This window comes from Acromyrmex echinatior, chromosome 8 (assembly GCF_024713525.1).
Source record: "Acromyrmex echinatior isolate Ae372 chromosome 8, ASM2471352v2, whole genome shotgun sequence".
NCBI classification, from domain to species: domain Eukaryota; kingdom Metazoa; phylum Arthropoda; class Insecta; order Hymenoptera; family Formicidae; genus Acromyrmex; species Acromyrmex echinatior.
In genome coordinates this window covers 13,041,086-13,063,050 of record NC_141859.1, presented here as the reverse complement: position 1 = coordinate 13,063,050, position 21,965 = coordinate 13,041,086, and the positions used below count along the sequence as shown (strand labels likewise).

At 30.6% G+C, this 21,965-nt stretch overlaps 1 protein-coding gene across 1 annotated transcript; it reads right to left on the bottom strand.

Moving 5' to 3' along the window:
- Window positions 1-1,505: 1,505 nt before the first annotated feature.
- LOC105147686 (uncharacterized) lies at window positions 1,506-21,224 on the bottom strand. Its single transcript, XM_087408742.1, has 3 exons — window positions 20,872-21,224; window positions 20,586-20,747; window positions 1,506-8,976 (listed from the first exon to the last, which is right to left on the bottom strand). The coding sequence occupies exons 1-3, from the start codon at window positions 21,219-21,221 to the stop codon at window positions 8,727-8,729; spliced, it is 762 nt and encodes a 253-aa protein (XP_087264868.1). The 5' UTR covers window positions 21,222-21,224; the 3' UTR covers window positions 1,506-8,726.
- Between the last annotated feature and the right edge of the window lie 741 nt (window positions 21,225-21,965).

The window sequence follows — 21,965 nt, the reverse complement described above, 5'->3', positions numbered from 1 at the left end:
CAGAATATACAACGAACATAAATCAAAGCTAACGATAATCAAACGCAGATGATCAGACGTAACATCTTAAAAAAAAAAATCAAATTACGAATCCTCTGATAAATCCTCATTTTATGTGTGTGTGTGTATATATATATATATATATATATATATACATGCATTATATATATATATATATTTTATATATGTATACAATTTTAATATTGCACATTAATTAATTTAAACACAGAGAATGCATAAACAGCTTAGCATTGATAACTTCTATCTGCAACGTATGTATATTCACACATTATAGTACATATATGCAATATTGTACAATATTGCCTATGTGTGTATTATATTTAAGTACATCACTAATATTTTAACATGATTAACTTCTACATATTTTTATTAAACATAGCAAAAAATGGTATAGCTATGTATATTATATGTGTAATATATCTATATATAGCTAATACATATCACATCCTGACCTAAAATGACATTGTACGACAGGAAAAATGCTATTATATAGGCCCATGTGTCAATGTACACTGTCAATACTAAAAATCTATAGTTACGTATTTTCAGTACTCGCAGTGAATATCGAAATACAGTTGTAGTATCACTTTTTCCTATGATTTTTCCTATCATTTAGAGTTTAGTCAAGATGTAACATATATTACTGTCAATATATGGACACGTGTTTCATATATATATATATATATATATAAATGAATACGACATTGCACATACATAATGTAACTCTTTTACTCTGTCTAATAAAAAGAGATAGATACTTATAGTACTTATACATTACTAATATGTCGACTATATATCTAATATAGAAAATTGTATGTACATTATACTATGATAATTCTAACATTGTTGTAACATATAACAAAACATTATTAGTGAATATAAATTATAATTATATTTTATATGTATTATAATATACACAATAATGTACAAAATATAATTTTAATATTGCATATATCATTAATTCACTAACATGTTTATGTCTTCACTAATATGTCAATAATATTTTTTGTGTTATTGTGTATATACACATATATTATAATACACATAAAATGTAATTGTAATTCGTATTCATGAATGTCTTTTTATATACAACGTTAGAATTACATTTTATATATCATTATACACATTATAATATAAAATTTTAATATTGCAAAAATGGACATAGAGAATATCTGCATGAATATCTATATATATATATATATATATATATATATATATATATATATATATATTATGATATTCATTTATGATAATATATTATAACCTAAAATGGCATTGGATGTAAGAAAAAAATGCTATTACGGTTTCGTATCGATATATCTATTAATTAAAAATCTGTATTTTATATATATTACAGACTTTTAGTACTGGTGATATATATTAGAACACGGCCTACATTGCATGTGTATATAATACAACTAAATATGTATATAATGCAACTAAATTTCTAAGGTCCGATTCTACAAATATAAGATTAACTTCAATTATGTTTATTTTTTTTTCAATTCTAAAATTGGAAAATTTTCCAAAATAAATCTTACATTGTGGGACCGATCCTAATACACGTCCCTGTTAAGATGGTAATGTAGGAAACGGAATAAAAATATCGATAATTAATCGATCGAATTTCCTGCATGATCATATTAACTTCAGAGGGCGTAAGCAGCTTATACATTGGAAATGAAAACCTGTAATATCGACCTTGATCAAGTTCGGCCTTTTCTCCAGCATCCCCTTAAGGGCCAAAACTGTTCTCGTACTGAAGCCAGCAGCAGAGAAGGTCCTGCGTGCAATAATCGCATGTGCATGTCTTCAAAAAGACGTTTTGTGAATATCTGAGTGAAATCCAAAACAATAGGATTTTTTGTCCCTTGTAAATGACGAATTTTTTAGTCGCCCTTCCTCGCGCAGAATCCCATCTTCATCTAAAAATGGCGACAATGAAGTTAATCGTCCTTTCATAACTGGTGTGCTCATTCTAAGTGATTCAATTTTTGAACGCGTTACATTGCGAGTATTTGGCTAGGTCAACTAACGAGCTATGATATTCTTCGGCACTTGTGTTTCCTCCGATTCTTCTCTTGTTCTTAAATGGTGTATAAATCTTCGACAATAAGCAAATATTCTAACAATTTTAGATAACTTTGAGCGCCTCATAAACAATACATCAATGACGTTACTCTCTAACATTTTTGCAAGGAATACCGATCTGTTTTTTTGTGTCAGAGGTTCCACAGATAGCATTTCAGGCCAATCCTCTTCAGGGGGGGGAGGCCCGTTTCATCATTCGCTTGGATTTGCCTCACGCGATAACCAATCGGCAGGATTGTCACCCGTGGGAACACGTGTCGCCATACTTTTCCTTCCGTTAATTTTTGAATACGCACCACCCTATTGGATTCGAATACTGCAAGCAAATTTGGTTGAGTACGCAGCCTAGCACTACTGTGGAGTCGCACCAAAGGATGATAGACTCTATGCTCATATCGAGAGCCAAAATTACTATAAAGAAACTAACCTAGGTAATAGATGCGCTGCGCACAATTTTAGACGCGGTATAGTTTGAGTTTTTAGCGGAGCTACCTTCATTTCGGAACAGAGTTTAACTTTAACGCTCCCTCCGGCATCAACCGATCACACGTATATACAGGCGCCGTATGCGTTTTTAGAGGCATCTGAAAATCCGTGTATTTGAATCGAAATATGCCCGCTTTGCAAAATATGCCTAGGAATTTATAAGTTTTTGAGCTCAAATAATTCCTTGCTGTAGCGCAGCCATCGGTGATGCAATTCGGAACGATTCATCCCACGAAAGCTTCTCTGACCACAACTTTTGCAGCATCATTTTAGCTACTACTTCACGGAGCTAATAGCCCTAACGGAATATCCTTGAAATTACCGATAAGATATGCCTTTTGGTGATTTTGCTACTATCGACACGTTAACTTCATATAGCAAAATGTCACCCGGATTCCAACTAACGCCTAGAGTTTTTCGTTGTCCATCATTAAGAATTTAAACGTTAGTAGGGACCTTGCCATTTTCGTGGATCCTATTTAAGACTTCTGGACAATTAGATTTGACTTTCACAACTCAAAACAGCCTCCAGCGAAAACCTGCGATGTTTGCTTCGCGATGGATGCTGCCCGATCCTTTGTATCACTACCTGTTAGCAGATTAGCAACATAAAAATCATTGAAAATTATCTTGGCTATCTCAGGCTTTTCTTGCTGACATTCAATACCTAGTTGATGCAAGCATCTAATTGCCTGAAAAAAGCCAGCAGCGGTTCCGTACGTTACCGTCTTTAATTCGAAAGTTTTGATTAAATCATTAGGATTATCTCGCCATAAGATACTTTGCAATGGTTGTTGATCCTCCTCTATCAAGAGGAGGATCTGCCTATATTATATCCGCGGAAATAACATATACATGCATTCGAAATCGAATAATGATAGAGAGCAAGCGTTGTATTACGGCTCCACCATTTGAATTGAATTTAGAGACCATCTATTTGCCATAAGAGCGTCAAAGACTACTCGTTTTCGTTGTCGTACTTTCAGATTTTATAACGCAATGATGCGGTAGATAATACGAATAAGACACTGCTATATAACTAATCTGTGCTTCGCGGGTTTTCTCCATGTCTTGGTCCATTCTTGATGTGCCAACGTTTCGTGGGCCTTGCAGTCCACTTCGTTGGCACATCAAGAATGGACCAAGACATGGAGAAAATCCGCGAAGCACAGATTAGTTATATAGAAAGCACCCATGGAAGCATCAAGAAGAAGACACTGCTAATTTCTCACTGACTTGTTTCATGTGACTTAACTGTTCATAGTTCTTTAAGAATATAACATACTCTTCACGAAGTTTAGGAAATCTTTTCAATCTTTTTTCTAGATTTATCAAACATTTTTTGGCCAGCTGTTAGATTCGCCTAAACATGCTGGTGACTCTTTGAGTGGCACTTACAACGAAACGCTCATCTTTATCGCGACGCGTAGTTTTTACGAAGTGATATTCGCAGTCCTTTTCTTCTTGCGATAATGCTTTTGTACGCTTCTTCAATCTCCCAAAATTTAATTAATTGCTGCTCCAAGCTTGCTTGCCTAATAGAATTATATTGTACGAATTTTGGGGCTGGTGAATTCATAAGACCTCCTACTATCCATCCTAACCTGGTTTTCTGCATAAAAAGACAATTATTTAACTTCACCTGATCCTCGTACAGGATCCATTCCAAAACCATTGGGCCCCTATCAATAAATCTACTTGTTTCGGTACGTTAAACGTTGGATCGGCCAGCTTCAAATGAGAAAGAATCTGCACATCTTTTAAATGAACGGCTTCGCTCGGCGATACTATTTTCGGAGCGACCAGACAGAAAGTTTTAAATCGAAAACCGCCATTACGCGCTACGATTTCTAATTCACATTTATATTTAATCTTAGGCCCGGATTGATTGAGTAATATTATCTGCGTGTTTACCAAAAACTACTTTTGAGTTTTAATTTGTCGCATAAACCTTCTGATATAAAATTAGATTGCGCGTATGAATCTAGAAATGCTCGAGCTCTGTGCTTGACTCTATTACTATCATTCACGTCAACGCCGTTGCTAAAATTACGCTTGGCTCATTGACGATGCTAGCTTGATTTGTGGAACACATTGTTGTCGTTGAACCTTGCTGCGCTGACTGCGCCTCCTTTTCAAGGTGGAATAATGAATTAAGTTTACTATTACACTTTCGGCATATTTCGAATCCGCAGTCTTTCAAGAAGTGACCTTTTCTGAGACAATTCGTGCAGCTTGAACTGCTTGACCTTTTCTGTTCTCTCTTGCGGCGTTAGTTTTAAAAAAGTACCTTAGAATGTAATGATCACCCTTGCATAGAGTATAACTTACTTTCTTAGTTAAAAATGCGCTAGTTTTGCCTTGTGGAACCTTTTTTGTCTTAACTACGCCGGCCTTTTTTTCCATCATGCGTAACAATGCTACCCTATCGTGTAATGCTTTCATCAAATCCTCTATCTTTGGCTTCCCCGATAAAAACAAGTTTTGTTTTTTCCATTCGCATATTGTCTCCACATCTAATTTAGTTTTAACGATAAGATAAATGAGTAGGGAATCCCAATACTCCGTTGGTTCCTGCAATTTTTTTAACGCGCGCGTGTGCTTTGTAATACTATCAACTATAGCGTTTAACTGTTCAACTTACTATTGGCAGCCTCTAATTTAAACATTGCTTCGATATGATTGTGGATCAATAATTTTGGATCAGCATAACACAACGGGTCCCATACATTCGTAGTTTTGCTCTGTGTATTCATATTCGTTTCAATTATCTACGCGGCGCTACCCTCCAACGCGGCCATTAAATAATGGGACTTTTGAATATTGCTAATATTTAAATTATCGTGATAGATTTATATGTATCGCGAAACTTTAACCACTCTGTGATAAGTCCCCTTTGAATTTAGGCAATTCTATCATTGATAACTTAACCCCTGGCAATCTGATACCTGGAGTATGGTTCCCCGTGCATAGCATTCGCGAAATTGGATAGCAACGGATTACTACATATATTGACTAGGCCAAGCATTTAACTGCACGTCAAATTGCTCGAGTATATTATCTATTGCATTACTTTGCTGCGCATCAGGTTGCACCGTATCTACGTTCTTTAACGAAACCGTCTCGGACAGCCTTGACTTAATAAATTATTAGCAACCTTTATTACCTCATACTCTGCTTCGAATTGCTCTCGATAATCAATGGTTTCTTTGGGATCCTCTGTTTGCTCATCTATGCTGTCTTGTACGACTTATCATACAGCATCAGAATGCCTGTATGCATGCTGAGCCTTTGCCTAACCTCCTCCTTAGTCTCATCCATTGACTGATTTTCATAAGAAATTCAGCTGTATTTTTTAAAAACTTTTTGAAAGAGGTTATCTTCATTTTTAGTGAACTCCGCCTTTTGTTGAGAACGGTTATCGTTTCCATTTTGTAATCTAAACTCTCGAATGATTAAGACAAAAAAAATAATAGTTAATTACGCGCGACTATGGCTGAATAACTGCACTTTGAAAAATCTTTCAAAGGAAAATTTGGAATGAGATACAATGAGGGACGGCTCGTTTACTCACGCTTCCCAGGTTTGCTGCTTGCGACGCCACCGCTCTCTTGATACCCTCATTAATCGTAGATCCTCAATTGATAACTTGTATTACCCTTTGCTGAGCCTCGGCTTCTCGGTTTGCGACGCTGTTGCTTGCTCTGGTCCGCAACGCCACTGCTTAGTTGGTAAGTCCTATCGATCGTAGATCCTTAGTCGATAACTTGTGTTATCCTTTATCGTCATTTCCGGTAACGGAGATTTGAAATCTTCGTTCGCGCCGTTTGCCTTCCTTTCTCACCTTTCGATGGCGATGCGCGACATTCCCTTTGCGCCAATTCTTGCTTAAATGACGGCTTTGAGTACGAAAATTGCATTTGATTGCAACGTCCGCTCAACAGACACTTGTTTCTTCCGAGCTAAGTTTACTCGTGAACTGCACTCTTTACCATATTTCGGTCATTCTTTGCTATGACCGAAACTTGATTATCCTTTTATGACCTGGCCTTGCTTGACTTTCCTTTAGCACGATTGACTTTGCCTCGAAAGCCTCAAATGCGATAACGAGACTTACTTTATTGGCATTGTTGCCGCGATTTTGGTCTTACCAAGATCCGTGTTCTATTTGATGAAAAACCCGTTCCGGCTCGGCGTCTTCTCCTCTCTCAATATATGTTTGTCTTTTTAGCGATTGCTTTCACTGTCTCCTCAAATATATCTTCGTGTTTTTTGTGATTGCTTTCACTATCTCATCAAATGAATCCTCGTCTTTTTTGTGATTGCTTTCACTGTCTCACCAAATGAATTCTCGTCTTTTTTGTGATTGCTTTCACTGTCTCACCAAATGAATCCTCGTCTTTTTTGTGATTGCTTTCACTGTCTCACCAAATGAATCCGGCACGAAAAACCAAAATGTTAATTTTTACTGGATTTACATTCGGAATTTTTGGAAAGGCAAGGAATAACGTGCACCAGTATATAGTTGCGGCCATATATATTATTATTTAACATGCTCGTCTAAGGCACCTTTGTCGCTGCGTGTCGCGGAACAATGTAATAATGGCACGAAATCAAAGAAACAGAACACCATTAAAAAAAATAAATCTAAATCATAAGTCCAGTGAACGTAATATAATCAAACTGTAAAAAGTTATCTTTGATCCTTATGGTAGTATCCAAGAAATTGATGCCATTTATCATCACCTATTTCAAGGGTGAATTATAACCTATTAATTGGAATGTGAAACAATTTTTTAATAATATGCACTCCCTTATTTCTAAAAATTTTTTGAAATGGTGTTTGTAAACTACAAATACTATTTTCTCAATTTTTAATGAATTTGAATATTAACATCTTTTTATTCGAAAAAAGTAGTGAGAAATTATCCCCTAATTAAAATAAATGTTGAATTTGGAATTGCAATCGAAGACAGATTAATAAACCATTTGTCTCTAAAATTGATTAAGAACGAAAATGGATGGCTGTGATTAAATCCAGCTAATTTTATGCAAATTTCCTTGTAATTTGAAAGTTTATTTAATATAAAGAATATCTGTTTTGGCTATTGTTAACATTTTCATTATTATAATTCCAAAAATATTTAATTTCTTTAATTCGTTGTTAAGTCTTTTGAGATTGTAAAGTTAAGTCTTTCTCATTTTTTAATTTTCATTTTGTCAATCAGTCTGTATTTATTCTTTTTAAATTCTTTAAATAATTTACTGTTTTGTGTTGAAAAAAATTTGTTACATAAAGTATAAGAAAGATTGCAGTTGACTTTACGTACAAGATGGAAAATCCTATTTTGTACAACTGTTCTAAATCTAAATGCAGAGTTCTAATTTGAATTCTAATTTTAGTAATTTCTTCACAAACAGTATTTTTGCTTTTTTGAAATATATAATTGATCTACCTTAATTTAGATTTAATGTTTTTATCAAAGATTTATTTATAATTGACGCACAGAAAAACAGCGTTTGAATTTATATAGCCGTTAATTTATATTTGATTAATTATTGTAATTTATTTATTTTTCCAGACATATTTTTATTCATTTCTTTATTTGATCATCTTATAAACAAAGTAAGGCATTTATTTTAATTCGAATAATTAGAAAATAAAGTATTTAATAATACAATTTTTACAAAGTAGAAATTGTATCTAAAGGAAATCAAATAATAAAATCAAGTTTCGAAAAAAATTGATTTTTTAACGTCAGATGAAGGTAATTGAAATTTATTAAAACGGAAAAATACAAATTTTTAATAATACGATTTCTTTAATTATCTTGTATATGAAAATATTTTAAGGTACATTTATCAGACAAATTAGTTTATTTTATGAGATGTTTTTTATTTTAATGATCTGAAAATATTGAATTCTTCGAAAATTGATTTTATTTGTCTCCATTCAGACGAAACTTTTATTTGGAAAATCTTATACAATTTTTTATTAAAATATTTAAGTATCTTTATTTATGTCTTACTGTACACATTTAAGAACACAGTTTCTAAAATAGATAATATTGATATAAATATAAATAACAGGGAGCATACAGCCACAACGATAGATGTTAAAATAAAAGTCATATATTTAAAATTTCACATAAAAACGTACATGTTTCGATAAAGATTTGATCATCATCAGTATCAAGTAATTCTATAAGTTTTCCTACTTCGGGAAATTCTTCTCCATCGGGAAGTTCTTCTCTACCGGCAACTTCTTTTATATTGTATAACGGCTCTAATTCGGCGGGATGTTTTATATTATCTATAATATTTTCAAGAGGACTATTCGCAACATATTCTGATGGTTCTGAAGTCTTCGTTGCGGATCTGTATATATATTGTGGTAAAAACATTTCTTCTCCATCGGGAAGTTCTTCTCTACCGGCAACTTCTTCTGTATCGTATAATTCTAATTCGGCGAGAAGTTCTTTTGATATATTATCAATATTTTCAATATTTTCAAGAGGATTATTCGTAACATATTCTGATGGTTCTGAAGTATTCGTTGCGGATCTGTATATATATTGTGATAAAAAAATTAAAGTTATAAAATGTAATACAGTATTTAATAATTATATTACTTGATAATTATATAAAAAGTCTCATCTCTTCAATCTAAATATACACTTAGAATAGGAAAAATCTATAGTAACTTGAATTGTTAAATTAAATACTTATATTTGTGGTTTTGTATACATGAAAGTATAAAACCGTCCCAAATTTATTGTCAGGATATATGATATTATGTTACATGGGAAATAAAGGTACGACAGTACATAAAGAAAATTTTTTGGGGAATTTATCTTATATATATGACAGTCTTCGAACAACTTCGTATTTCGAAAAGCTTTGTGTTAATCTCTGTCTCATACACTAATAAAACTATCAATAAAATATAAGATGAATGTAATTAATTTTACTGAAGTGCAGGTAATAAATCTATGAAACATTGCATTGTATCATAAATATTTAAAACAATGTATTACAACTATCATTTTTTCAGAATAAATTTTAAGATTGAATTCGTTCGTGAAGGCACATTTAATCATAAAATATGTGTGTATGCATAAATATAAACTTCATTTCCTAATTATAAATAAGAAAAGAACAAGTTAAATATATATACCAATTCCTCAAAAATTAAATTATATCTGGATTAATAGCATAAAATCATAAAAATAAGCTTAATGAAATCAATTTACCAAAGCGAGTGCATTACGCATTGCATGCAATAATCGACAATTAAACAACATGCAATTATATTATTTATGAATATACACTAAATGAGAAAACAAATTTGATCACACATGAATATAGCAGTGACATATTTAGCAGTGACAGAAGAAGTACCTTTTTCTCCAGTTAATGTAAATACAGATAAACTGAATATGAAAAATGTTTGTAAATAGGTATGGCTGCGGAAACTATAATAACATCTTATACATATAGTATCGTATAAAATATTATATAAAATAGTATAACAAAATTGGAGAAATAATTTGCCATTAATTGGTTATTATATACATATTAAAATGATATACACAACATCATATAGATTATATTTGAATAGGGAAAAAAATATAAATTGATTCGAAAGATCTATTAGCATGAATTTAAATTAATTTAAAGTGAATAATTTCTCGTTAGGAACACATGTTCTATCAGTGTCATCGGTCAAATTAGAAGCTATTGTAGTTTCCTAATATTCCGCAACCTCAATCATACTGCCGCTTGTACTGGTACTTGCGCCATACATATAAGTATCTTCGTATCTTCGTAAATATCTTCGTATGGATTGAAGATTACATCTCTATATAAGGAGTGACGATAAAAGTAAGAAACACAATAATGATATCAATTGTGTACAGAACTCCGTAAAAGAATTCCTATATTATTTCTCATAGTTGTTAAAAATATATTTATTGTATACTTACTTCCCTGTGTAAATCAAGATGCGTCGTTAAATTATCGATTCTATAACATTTCAATATTTTACTACATATATTGCACTGTGCATCGCCAGATGATGTTGGAGTAAAATAATCCAATGCCCAATGAATATTACGTTCTTTCTTCTGTTCTTCTGCTAATACTTCCGAATGGATGTTGCTCAAGTGCAGGAGTAAACTAATATTTTTGCTTGTATGTTACTCTAAATCAACAATATCTGCTAATTAAGGAAAGTTTCTTTTTTGATGGTTTGTAATGTTTACGCAGATATTCACGAACTCGGCCATTGAATACTCGGATCTTGTTGATTTCTAATTGCTGGTCCGCCATTATAATCGCGCGTATTTTATTACGGAATGTTAAAGCATTTATTCGAACTTAATCAGAAGGTATAGAAACGATATGGAGAAGCATAAACTGCAGAAGGTCAAAAACAGAAGTATCATTCTTTCGCGGAATATAAATATTGGTATATTTAGTTTGAATATTTCTCTTCAGTGCTGTGTTTTTATCTCGTTTCGGATTCTCTGAAATCTTAGCGGGGCGAGGGATGTGGAGTATCGGGCTCCGTTTTGAGTGAATATTTCTGTTACACGCGCGTAAGGTGAGAAGGGATATGAAAATCAGGACCAAGCGATATTTCTTTGGTGAGGAATCGCCTTTGTGCAACAGGGAATGCTCGCGGAAATATAAGAAGAAATGAAAATAAAGATTGGGCGAGTTCGAAACAGCAAAGCGGCTAGTCATGCTTACCGAACGATTGTATATGATTGTTTAAATCTATAAGTAACAACCAATTATGCTCATTTGCTCGGCGAGCAGGCTAGCCGGTTTGTCAACTTGAACGCGCTCAATGACTGTGTTCAGCAGAACGTTTATTGTGCAATTATTTGAAGTTTTCTTCGCGTTGATTGGATTATACTTTTAGATCTAAAAGAATGATCCTATTTCTGCAAACAATCTTAAAACTCAATATATATAAAAATGAAGCCGAGAGCCAATATAATGTATCTGTTACAGTATTCAAGACAATATCCTTGTTATATTTTGCTATTAAGATTTTTGTCAGCGATTTTTCTACTTTTGTTTATAACGTTTATCTTGAATATTCTAAGAGATATATTATATTGGCTTTTAGCTCTTTTCTTATATGTATTCAATGTTAATCATTCGAGCCGTTTTTTTATAGTTTTAGTTGATCATAAAACTGTTGTGTTCTGCTGAACTCAGCCACTGTATGGTTCGACATGATTGGGGCGCCTTTATTACGATAACAAGATAGCAAAAACGCTATGTCTATTCGACTTGCTTACATTTTCAACATCTCCACTTTCTCTCTTTTCAGCGTCAAATATATATCTCTCTCATTTTAAGTGTAAAAAGTGTAAAAAAGTGTGAGCAATTCGAACAGACCAATTGAGAGTTTCTAGTGTGTGAAAAGTGAATACATTGCAGAGCGGCCGATAGTCGTCGACATTACGAATGCAATTTGGGTCTTAGCAAATCGGAAATTTTATAGGCAGTGCACACGATTTTGTGATTCTCTTCTATGCTATTAGACAAATTTTTATACAAAGATATTCGAACGCTCATCATTGTCTCATGTCTGACAGGGCCGAAAAACTTAACTTGCTCGTGGGTGAATATTTGACTAACAAAAGGGAGGAGTTCAAAATGACTACCTTGTTCTTATTTATTATTTATAAGTTACTTTTTATTATGTTCCTTTTTTTACATTTGCGAATTGCGTCGATTTATCTAACAGTCGGTAAGGTATTATTTTGGCCGTAATTTGTAATAATTGATCAATTTCATTCGAATAATTATTCCCCTCTCAGTCAATTGTAAAATAATAATGCTCGACTATGATTAAAGTGTCAGACAACGGCATACGAAACACGAATGAAGAATAACGATTTTAATCAATCAAAATTCGAATACATAAAAATTCACGATTTCTGACAAGTTGATGTCATTATTTCTTATTTCGTATTCCTAATTCCGTATTCATGCTATTGTGGAAAGCCTCTTACGACCAGTGTAAATGATTCCTGAAAGTTAAATCTCTGTTTTACGGACAGTTGTACTGCCATTCCAAATATCGGTTGATATCCACGCACAATATGTTAGAAAGTTCACAATTGATTTTTAATCTAATTTTTGGATTCCTTCAAGATAAATTTCCGTATTGAATAAAATTTTGAGTATGGATTGCTCTATGATTCCATACTATAGTTGTCGGGCTATTATAATTGTCTAAATCATTTATTAGAACGGGTGAGAGCCGCGATACGGATTTTCTGGAGCATATGATAACAGCTAACTCGCGATTATGACCGTTTTCAGCTTACTCTCTGATTTAACAAACTTTTCATTATGGAGTATATAATATATTTATAGAGTGTATAATATAGTTCTAATATTGTATATAATATAGTGTATAATATATTAGGTGTATAAATAAGTTTCCGCCGTTTGACAAAAGACGGCGCCACTAGCAAGCTATGGTTAAAATTGTCTGATGTAAAAAATTATATTGTTGGACATCCGTCAACAACATAACCTTGAAATACTAGCGATTTTGTATCAGTATCATCCGAGTTTTGAGCCGAATAAGCGTCATTTGTGGGAACTTTTGATTTACTTATTTAATTTGAAGAAATCTGCAGCTGAGGCTCATCGATTGCTTATAGAAGCATATGGCGAGACTGCCTTAAGTGAGAGAAGTTGTCGTGAATGGTTTCAAAAATTTAAGAATGAATTTGACGTCGAAGACAAAGAACGTAGCGGAAGTCCGAAAGTGTACGAAAACGCGGAATTGGAAGCATTATTGAATGAAGATTCGTGCCAAACGCAATAAGAATTTGCACTTACATTTTGACTTATATCAATAAAATATTATATATCGTTCTTTCACAATAAATGCTTAATTTTGGATTAAAAATGGCGGAAACTTATTTGTACACCTAATAGTTATATTATTATAATATAGTGTATAAAATAGTGTATAATATAGTTTCACACATTTTACATTTTGATGTATAAATACACGTTCAGTTAAATAAAGAAATATATTTTTTTACTTAAACCATCCATATTACGTATCTGTATCGGTTCCTCACATTCTTTCCTTAGATTTGCCGCGGTCGGTGTTAAAAAACTAACTGATAAATGAGAAAAGCTGAATTTTCAGCGAGAGAGCCAAACATACGATTTTTCACAAACTCGCATTAAATAAAATCGTCTTCCAGGATTGACTATTACGTCGTATTGAATGTAAATCTCAGATTGAAAAACGCGTTACTTGATATACCGTTATCATTACCTACGTAGGTAATAAAATTATAATAATTCTAATTTTCGTATTTTATAGTCGTTACGGCAACGTAGTTATATTTTTTCGGTACGATAACGAATTTAACAATTATTTTACTCGCTATTTGCATTTTGAATTCATTTGTGACATAATTTATAATGTCTTCGATTTTCATTTTTTGACTAATATTTATAATTCTATTGTTATATATTTAAGACGATTAATTTTTCCATTTAATTCATTAGATTTCAAAACATCCTTATGTGCATTTTCATTTTTAATTTTTACCACACGACTCATAATCATGATTATAATAGTATTAATTAAAGTAACAAAAGTTGTTCTTTTAAAAATCAAAAGATGAGACATCCGAAAACATTAACAGTAAAGATAAAATAAAAGAAGGAACTGAATCTTACCTTTTTAATGACACACAAATATGCAATATACAATAATAATTTATTTTATCTATCTTATGATTTTCTTCTCTTTAGAAGAATAAAGTAATCTAATTATTATTTTAGTGATCGAGTATAATAAAAGTATCACACTGTATCAGTAGTAAGTATCAGGCTGCTCTTTGTCCTGATGGTGTAAACAGCAAGATTCACGAAACGTTGGCATTTCAAAAATGGATCTGGACACGGAGAAAACCCGAAAACACATAATGAAACACATAATCTTTATGTAGAAAACACCCGTAGAAGTCTCAGGAAAATTATAATAAAAATTATGAATTCAGGAGATCGGATGTGTAAAAGGAAACACAAACAATAATACATTAGAATCTTTCATTTAATTAGAAATATTTGAAAGTAGGAGTGTATATAACAATTAGAAAAAAATATTTTTTGATATATTTCATGATATGAACGTTTTTATTCTTTGTCCGTATCTAAGTTTGAATAAACAATTTTGCTAGAGTCTTTAACTATCAAGTACCATAAAAAAATTTCATCATATTATCTGACTTTCCTTGATAAATCGTTGTTTATTACAGTAATTTTAAAATTGTGCGAAGATAAGTAGTGCTAGTAATACTAAAATTGTGCAATAGTAGTTAGTGTTTTAGCTACCAATGATACCTGATGAATGTTAATAACATAAAAATAAGTACAATAGAGAAAGTAATTGGTAGATAAAAATTATCTCTAAATTTTTGGAATGGAATCTAACTGTAAAGAATGAAAAATGAGTGTGTCTTAAAAGAGAGTGTCACAATTTTTAATCCTTAAAAGTGTGATTTCACTCTTCACATAAAGATTTTACTCTAAAAGATTTATAAAGTATGTAAACGGATGAGGAATACATTATATTATAATAAATAATACAGTACATTTAAATGATAAAATATTCATTTTGGTTACGTATAAATCGATTTCATTCAAATTTAATTAAATTTAAAGTCATATTAAAAATTTCAAAGATAATTGATTATGTGATATGTTTCTTAACATACAACAGGCTGTCAAAAAGTAATGTGTTGTTCGACTGTCAATCAAAGATGTTTATTTTATTAGGTCGTTTAATTAGTGGCTGCATTTGTCGTGATATTTCTTATATAAAACTGCGTCATATTTACATTATTTTTATTTTTTTCTCCTTACTTTAATTCTTTTCAGCGTTAAACAATCATCTTCTCTAGTTTGTGTATCCTAGTGTCTTTATTTTATATTATTCGCAAAAGGTAAATAACGTATGTAAAATTTATAGTGATACATAAAATGTCATTGTTCAAATTGATACATGGAATTTCTTGTTTTTTTTTCGGCATATTAAAAATAGATAAGTTTTTATTCTTAATATTAAATAAGTCCGAAAAGATTTCTAAAAATTGCTTATTTTTGAAAATGATCTATATGAAAATGATGATATAAAAATAAATTAATGATACTAATTAAAAATTACAAAGAGAAAAAAATTACCTCTTTAACCGTGAATAAATAACCAGAAGTGACATTTAGTTACAAACAAATCACTTAATATCAACACATATTGGCACATATTTTGTGAATAATGTGATCATTATATAAAGAAGTTAATTAAATTAATAAATAAATTTAAAAAACGTTGTATAAAAACTGTACTACTAATACACTATTTATAGATATTAAATAATGTGTATATTATAATAATTTATTCACAAATACATCTATACATATATGTGTATATTTAAAATGTATAATATTAATAGTAAAAGATGTAAAATAAATTTTTATGTAACATAAAGTTATATAAAAATTTATATAAATAATAATTAAATACTTAACGTATAACATAATTAATACAACTTTAAGTTTATATATCCCTGAACATATTTGTCTTATATTTGCATTACAAAGGAAGTTAACAAATTACTTAAATTTAATTATCACTTGGTATTCGATTCAGGTGTAATGGTTCATTTAACGTATGTGGTTTTATTAGTGATGTTGTTAATTTTTATATCTTGAACTTAAACTTATATTTTGTTTTTGTTACATAGACGAAAATTATATTTTATACATTCAATATCTCTTAAAAGGATCTTAAAACGATTAATCGTAATGTAAGTAGGACTTATATACAAACAATTTATATATCACTGATGCATCTGTATGTACAGAATAGTACATAGATATCTTATGCACATAGAAACATAATTTTCATAAAAGTATAATTTCAATTATACGTAAAAATCCAATTTTCCAAGAGCTCCACATTGTATCTTCGTGACAACTAGTAGTCTGCAGATCACAGTTCTGTAAGTACAAACGGCATAGCTTTTATCTGAAGCAAATGCTGATATAGCAGCTCTAGATCGCCATATTAATAAATATTAAATCGCTATGAATAAGAAATTGTAAAAAATCGCATAATTTTTTAACTTGTATGTTCTTGGCATAAACTCTCTTTAAACCTCACAGACACGCATTAATACGTATAGATTAATTACAAAAAATTTTCAAACTATAAAAAAGAAAAGTAATTGTCATACGAGAATTATGGTATTGTCGTTATTATTAACAGCTATTGGATTCTTAAGAGGCGGATCTTAAATGGTCTTCTGTTTATCGGTTGAACGCAATAATTTTTGTAGAAGGATATATCGCATACAATACATTACAATACAATAACTTTTATCGCATTTGAGAATCCTCTAAAATTAAAGTATATGTATTAGTACGTGTCTGCAACTTGGAGTTTATGTTCACGAACAACAATTTTTTAAATTGTTATGCTGTTCAAACATTTTTTAAATCTAAGTAACGTCTAGAATTTTCAAGTTTGTCACAATATTTGTATGATACAAAAACTTAAGTATAATAATTTGTAATGTTCTTTCTTTTTAAATGGTTTAATTAAACAAAATTAGAAAAACTAAAATCTTTTCAAAAATTTTTGAGTATAAATTCTAAGCTGCAGATACATATTAATACATATATTGTAATTCTGAAGGATTTCTCCAGAAATTCTGAGAAAAGTATTATTATGGAGAAATCTGATAAAAGTATGATATCATTCTACAAAAATATTACGTTCAACTAGTAAAACAGATGACTTTAAGACCCTCTTTAAGAGACAAAGAAATAAACATGTATAAGAAAATGTATACAATATATTTTGCTTAAAACAAAATTAAAATAAAGTTTAAGTTCATGATATAAAAATTGATAAAAATTACAAATGAAAATAAATATTTTAAAAGAACCACTATGTCTGGATTGATTAACAATAACGTAATAACGAAATGCAAGTATTGTAAGATTGGAATTATAATGTGCTAGAACGTGTGAATATTGGTATTTTATTTATATAATGTTCAAACTTCTTTTCATTTAGTTGAATTTTACTAATGTGTTAATATAATATGCTGATAATGCAGGACCAAGTATGTCACTTCAATAGATTTGCTATTAATTCAGATTTAGAGTGTGTTTATCACACATGAATTGTAGGCACGACGGACATTCTTTCCTCATCATTTTTTATTCTTACTTGAAGAACACGATTCACATCTTGTTTATTTTTGCAATTTAATGCAAAAATATAAATCATAAATTTTTTAACGAAAACGACGCATTGGTTACACTTGCTGACACTTTGATCGAAGAAAAAAAACGCTTTTTGCGTGAATGGCTAGACGCAATGGTCCGATTAAAAAGCTAAGCATCTCTATCAATAGTTAAAGCTTCAAATCGATGTACGCGTCCTTCCGATGCCAGGAAGATTCTGAAATCTAACGTAAAATAATGATGCTGGGGTCTGGGTTTTGACCCAGAAGGACCACTAAGGGTTAAACTTTTATCTTGTTACATAAAATTAATTTATATTAGCGATCCGTTTTTACACTCATACTCTATAAGCATATCATCCTTGTTATCTATCAATTATTTAATAAAGACATGTAAATGATGTTTACAAGTGCTGTGAATACAAAACGAAACGCATTCTATGTTACATATATTATTTCTGTGTTACATTTTATTATTTATTATATTAATGATTCATAAATGAGCTGATAAAATTGCAAAGAGAGGAGAGAATTAAACTAGTGGTGCGCAAGTAGTTAGAATTCGAATCGAATCGAACCATAGTAGATTCTTCCTCTCTCTCTCTCTCTCTCTCTCTCTCTCTCTCTCTCTATCTTTCGATTCGATTTGTTTTTTAATTTGAGAGATTTGAAATCGAATAAGTAATTGGAAATTTCGAATTTTTAGTGATTATTTCGAGGTTCAATCGTCTCTCATTTGCTTTATTTATGCATGACAATTTAAAATTACTTATTTTTTGTTTATTTAAAAAATCTGAAACGTTATTAAAAATATTTTATTATTTTTAAATTAGGTTCTTATATAAATTTGGACAAATTTGGTACAAATTCGATTCGTTTTCGAATAAAAAGTTCTACTTTCGCCATCACATAAAGTAATAATAAGTAATAAAAGATTCGATGTATTCGGAAACGTGTTATCGAAATAATGCATATTCCAATCGAGTCTGAAATATTATCATTGAATTTATTTATTTGTGAATTTTCAACCGTGATATATTTGATTTGTTGGTTTACATTGAGATTATGTTTATTTTTTCATATGTGTCCTCTTAATAATCTCATAGGATATATATTAATATAATTTCTCAATAATCTCGTAGAATGTATTATAAAAACTTTAACAAATGCGGATAAAATTTAATTTTATTTGCAGTTTGAGTTTTATGAAGTTTTTTAAGCTGTGCTTTTAAAAGATGATAAATAATAAATGGATATTGTATAATTATATTATAATTTATGTTAGTGATAGTCACAAATTAAATATGAAAAGATTCTTTTTAGAGAAAAGATTATTTTTATTCTTTATTAATAAACGAGTCACAAGTAATAAGTTACAATTAAAATAAAGAGGCAAAAATTATCTTTGATATTATAAGACAAGCACATAAGAAATAATAATGACGATAGAAAAAGAGTAATGCCGACATTCATTGTATATGTATAATGAGTTTAAACTAAGCGAATTTTATTTAATTTCTTACATTTTATCTACGTTACATTTCTATTATTAATTTATTTGTCATTGAAAATGATCCAACAAGGATCGAAACGTTTGTTTTGTTCACCTTCTGATTGTCAAATTATAATTTACCTTTTTAATTTCATGACATGTTTTATTTTATTTTTTAACTATTTATACAGTTTGTCATTTTATGTTGATTGTTTTTAGGCTCGTAGCACTTTTTTCTTTTTAATTATTATAATTTATTGAGCATTATTATTTTTATAATTTAATATGATGTTATATTATATGCGAAATAAAGGTACAATGGTACATAAAGAGAATTTTTTGGGGAATTTATCTTATATATATGACATTCTTCGAACAACTTCGTATTTCGAAAAGCTTTATCTTAATCTCTGTCTCATTAAACTATCAATAAAATATAAGATGAATGTAATTAATTTTACTGAAGTGCAGGGTATAAATTTTTGAAACATTGCATTGTATCATAAATATTTAAAACAATGTACCACAACTATCATTTTTTCAGAATAAATTTTAAGATTGAATTCGTTTTTGAAGGCACATTTAATCGTAGAATATGTGTGTATGCATAAATGTAAACTTCATTTCATAAAATATTATAAATATGAAAAGAACAAGTTAAATATATATGTCAATTCCTCAAAAATTAAAGTATATCTGGATTAATAGCATAAAATCATAAAAATAAGCTTAATGAAAGCAATTTACCAAAGCGAGTGCATTACCCATTGCAATAATCGACAATTAAACAACATGTAATTATATTATTTATGAATATACACCAAATGAGAAAACCAATTTGATCACACATGAATATTTAGCAGTGATAGAAGAAGTACTTTTTTTCCAGTTAATGCAAATACACATAAACTGAATATGAAAAATGTTTGTAAATAAGTATGGCTGCGGAAACTATAATAACATCTTATACATATAGTATCGTATAAAATATTATATAAAATAGTATAACAAAATTGGAGAAATAATTTGGCATTAATTGGTTATTATATAAATATTAATGAAACGCTTAATAAATAAGTGTTATACACAACATCATATAGATTATATTTGAATAGGGAAAAAATACAAATTGATTCGAAAGATCTATTAGCATGAATTAAAATTAATTTAAATTGAATAATTACTCGTTAGGAACTCGTGTTCTATCCGTGTCATCGGTCAAATTAGAAGCTATTGTAGTTTCCTGATATTCCGCAACCTCAATCATACTGCCGCTTGTACTAGTACTTGCGCCAAACATATAAGTATCTTCGTAAATAACTTCGTCTGGATCGAAGATTTTATGTCTATATAAGGAGTAACAATAAAAGTAAGAAATACGATAATGATATCAATTGTGCACAAAACTCCGTAAAAGAATTCCTATATTATTTCTCATAGTTGTTCAAAATATACTTATTGTATACTTACTTGTCCCTGTGTAAATCAAGATGCGTCGTTAAATTATCGATTCTACAACCTTTCAATATTTTACTACATATATTGCACTGTGCATCGCCAGATGATGTTTGAGTAAAATAATCCCATGCCCAATGAATGTTACGTTCTGTCTTCTGTTCTTCTGTTAATACTTGCGGATGGTACATGGTCAAGTGCTCGAGTAATAAAGAATAGATGCTTCTATAACTTATTCTTGACAAACAATATTTGCAATTTGTGAAATATTCCACTTTTGATGGTATGAAATGTTTACGCAGATATTGACGAACTCGGACATTGAATACTCGGATCTTGTTGTCTTTTAATTGCTGGTCCGCCATTATAATTGCGCGTTTTGTATTACGGAATTTTAAAGCATTTAATCGGACTTAATCACTGAAGGTATAGAAACGATATGAAGAAGCATAAACTCCAGAAGGTCAAAAACAGAAGTATCATTCTTTCGCGGAATATAAATATTGGTATGTTTAGTTTGAATATGTCTCTTCAGTGCTGTGTTTTTGTCTCGTTTCGGATTCTACGAAATCTTAGCAGGACGAGGGATGTGGAATGTCAGGCTCCGTTTTGTGTTAATATTTCTGTTACACGCACGTAAGGTGAGAGGGGATATGAAAATCAGGACCAAGCGATATTTCTTTGGTGAGAAATCGCCTCTGTGCGACAGGAATGCTCGCGGAAATATAAGAAGAAATGAAAATAAATATTGGGCGAGTTCAAAACAGCAAAGCGGCTAGTCATGCTTACCGAACGATTGTATATGATTGTTTAAATCTATAAGTAACAATCAATTATGTTCATTTGTCGGCGAGCAGGCTAGCCGGTTTGTCAACTTGAACGCCCTCAATGATTGCGTTCAGCAGAACGTTTATTTTGCACTTCCAAGTTTTCTTATCGTTGATTGGATTATACTTTTAGATCTAAAAGAATAATCCTATCTCAGTAAACAATACATAAAACGATTGCAAAACTGTTCTGCTGTTGTGTTCTGCTGAACGATAGCAATCGATGAGATACTAGGTTTGTTCACGTCGCATGCTCCAACATGTTCCAACATACTGTTGCTA

Excerpts from the sequence above, each read along its gene's own strand:
- LOC105147686 (XM_087408742.1), bottom strand. The coding sequence starts at position 21,221 with ATGGCGGACCAGCAATTAAAAGACAACAAGATCCGAGTATTCAATGTC. Across the intron at positions 20,748-20,871 it reads CTTGATTTACACAGGGACAA|ACATAAAATCTTCGATCCAG; the intron begins GTAAGTATACAA and ends CTCCTTATATAG. Across the intron at positions 8,977-20,585 it reads AGAACACGAGTTCCTAACGA|ATCCGCAACGAAGACTTCAG; the intron begins GTAATTATTCAA and ends ATATATATACAG.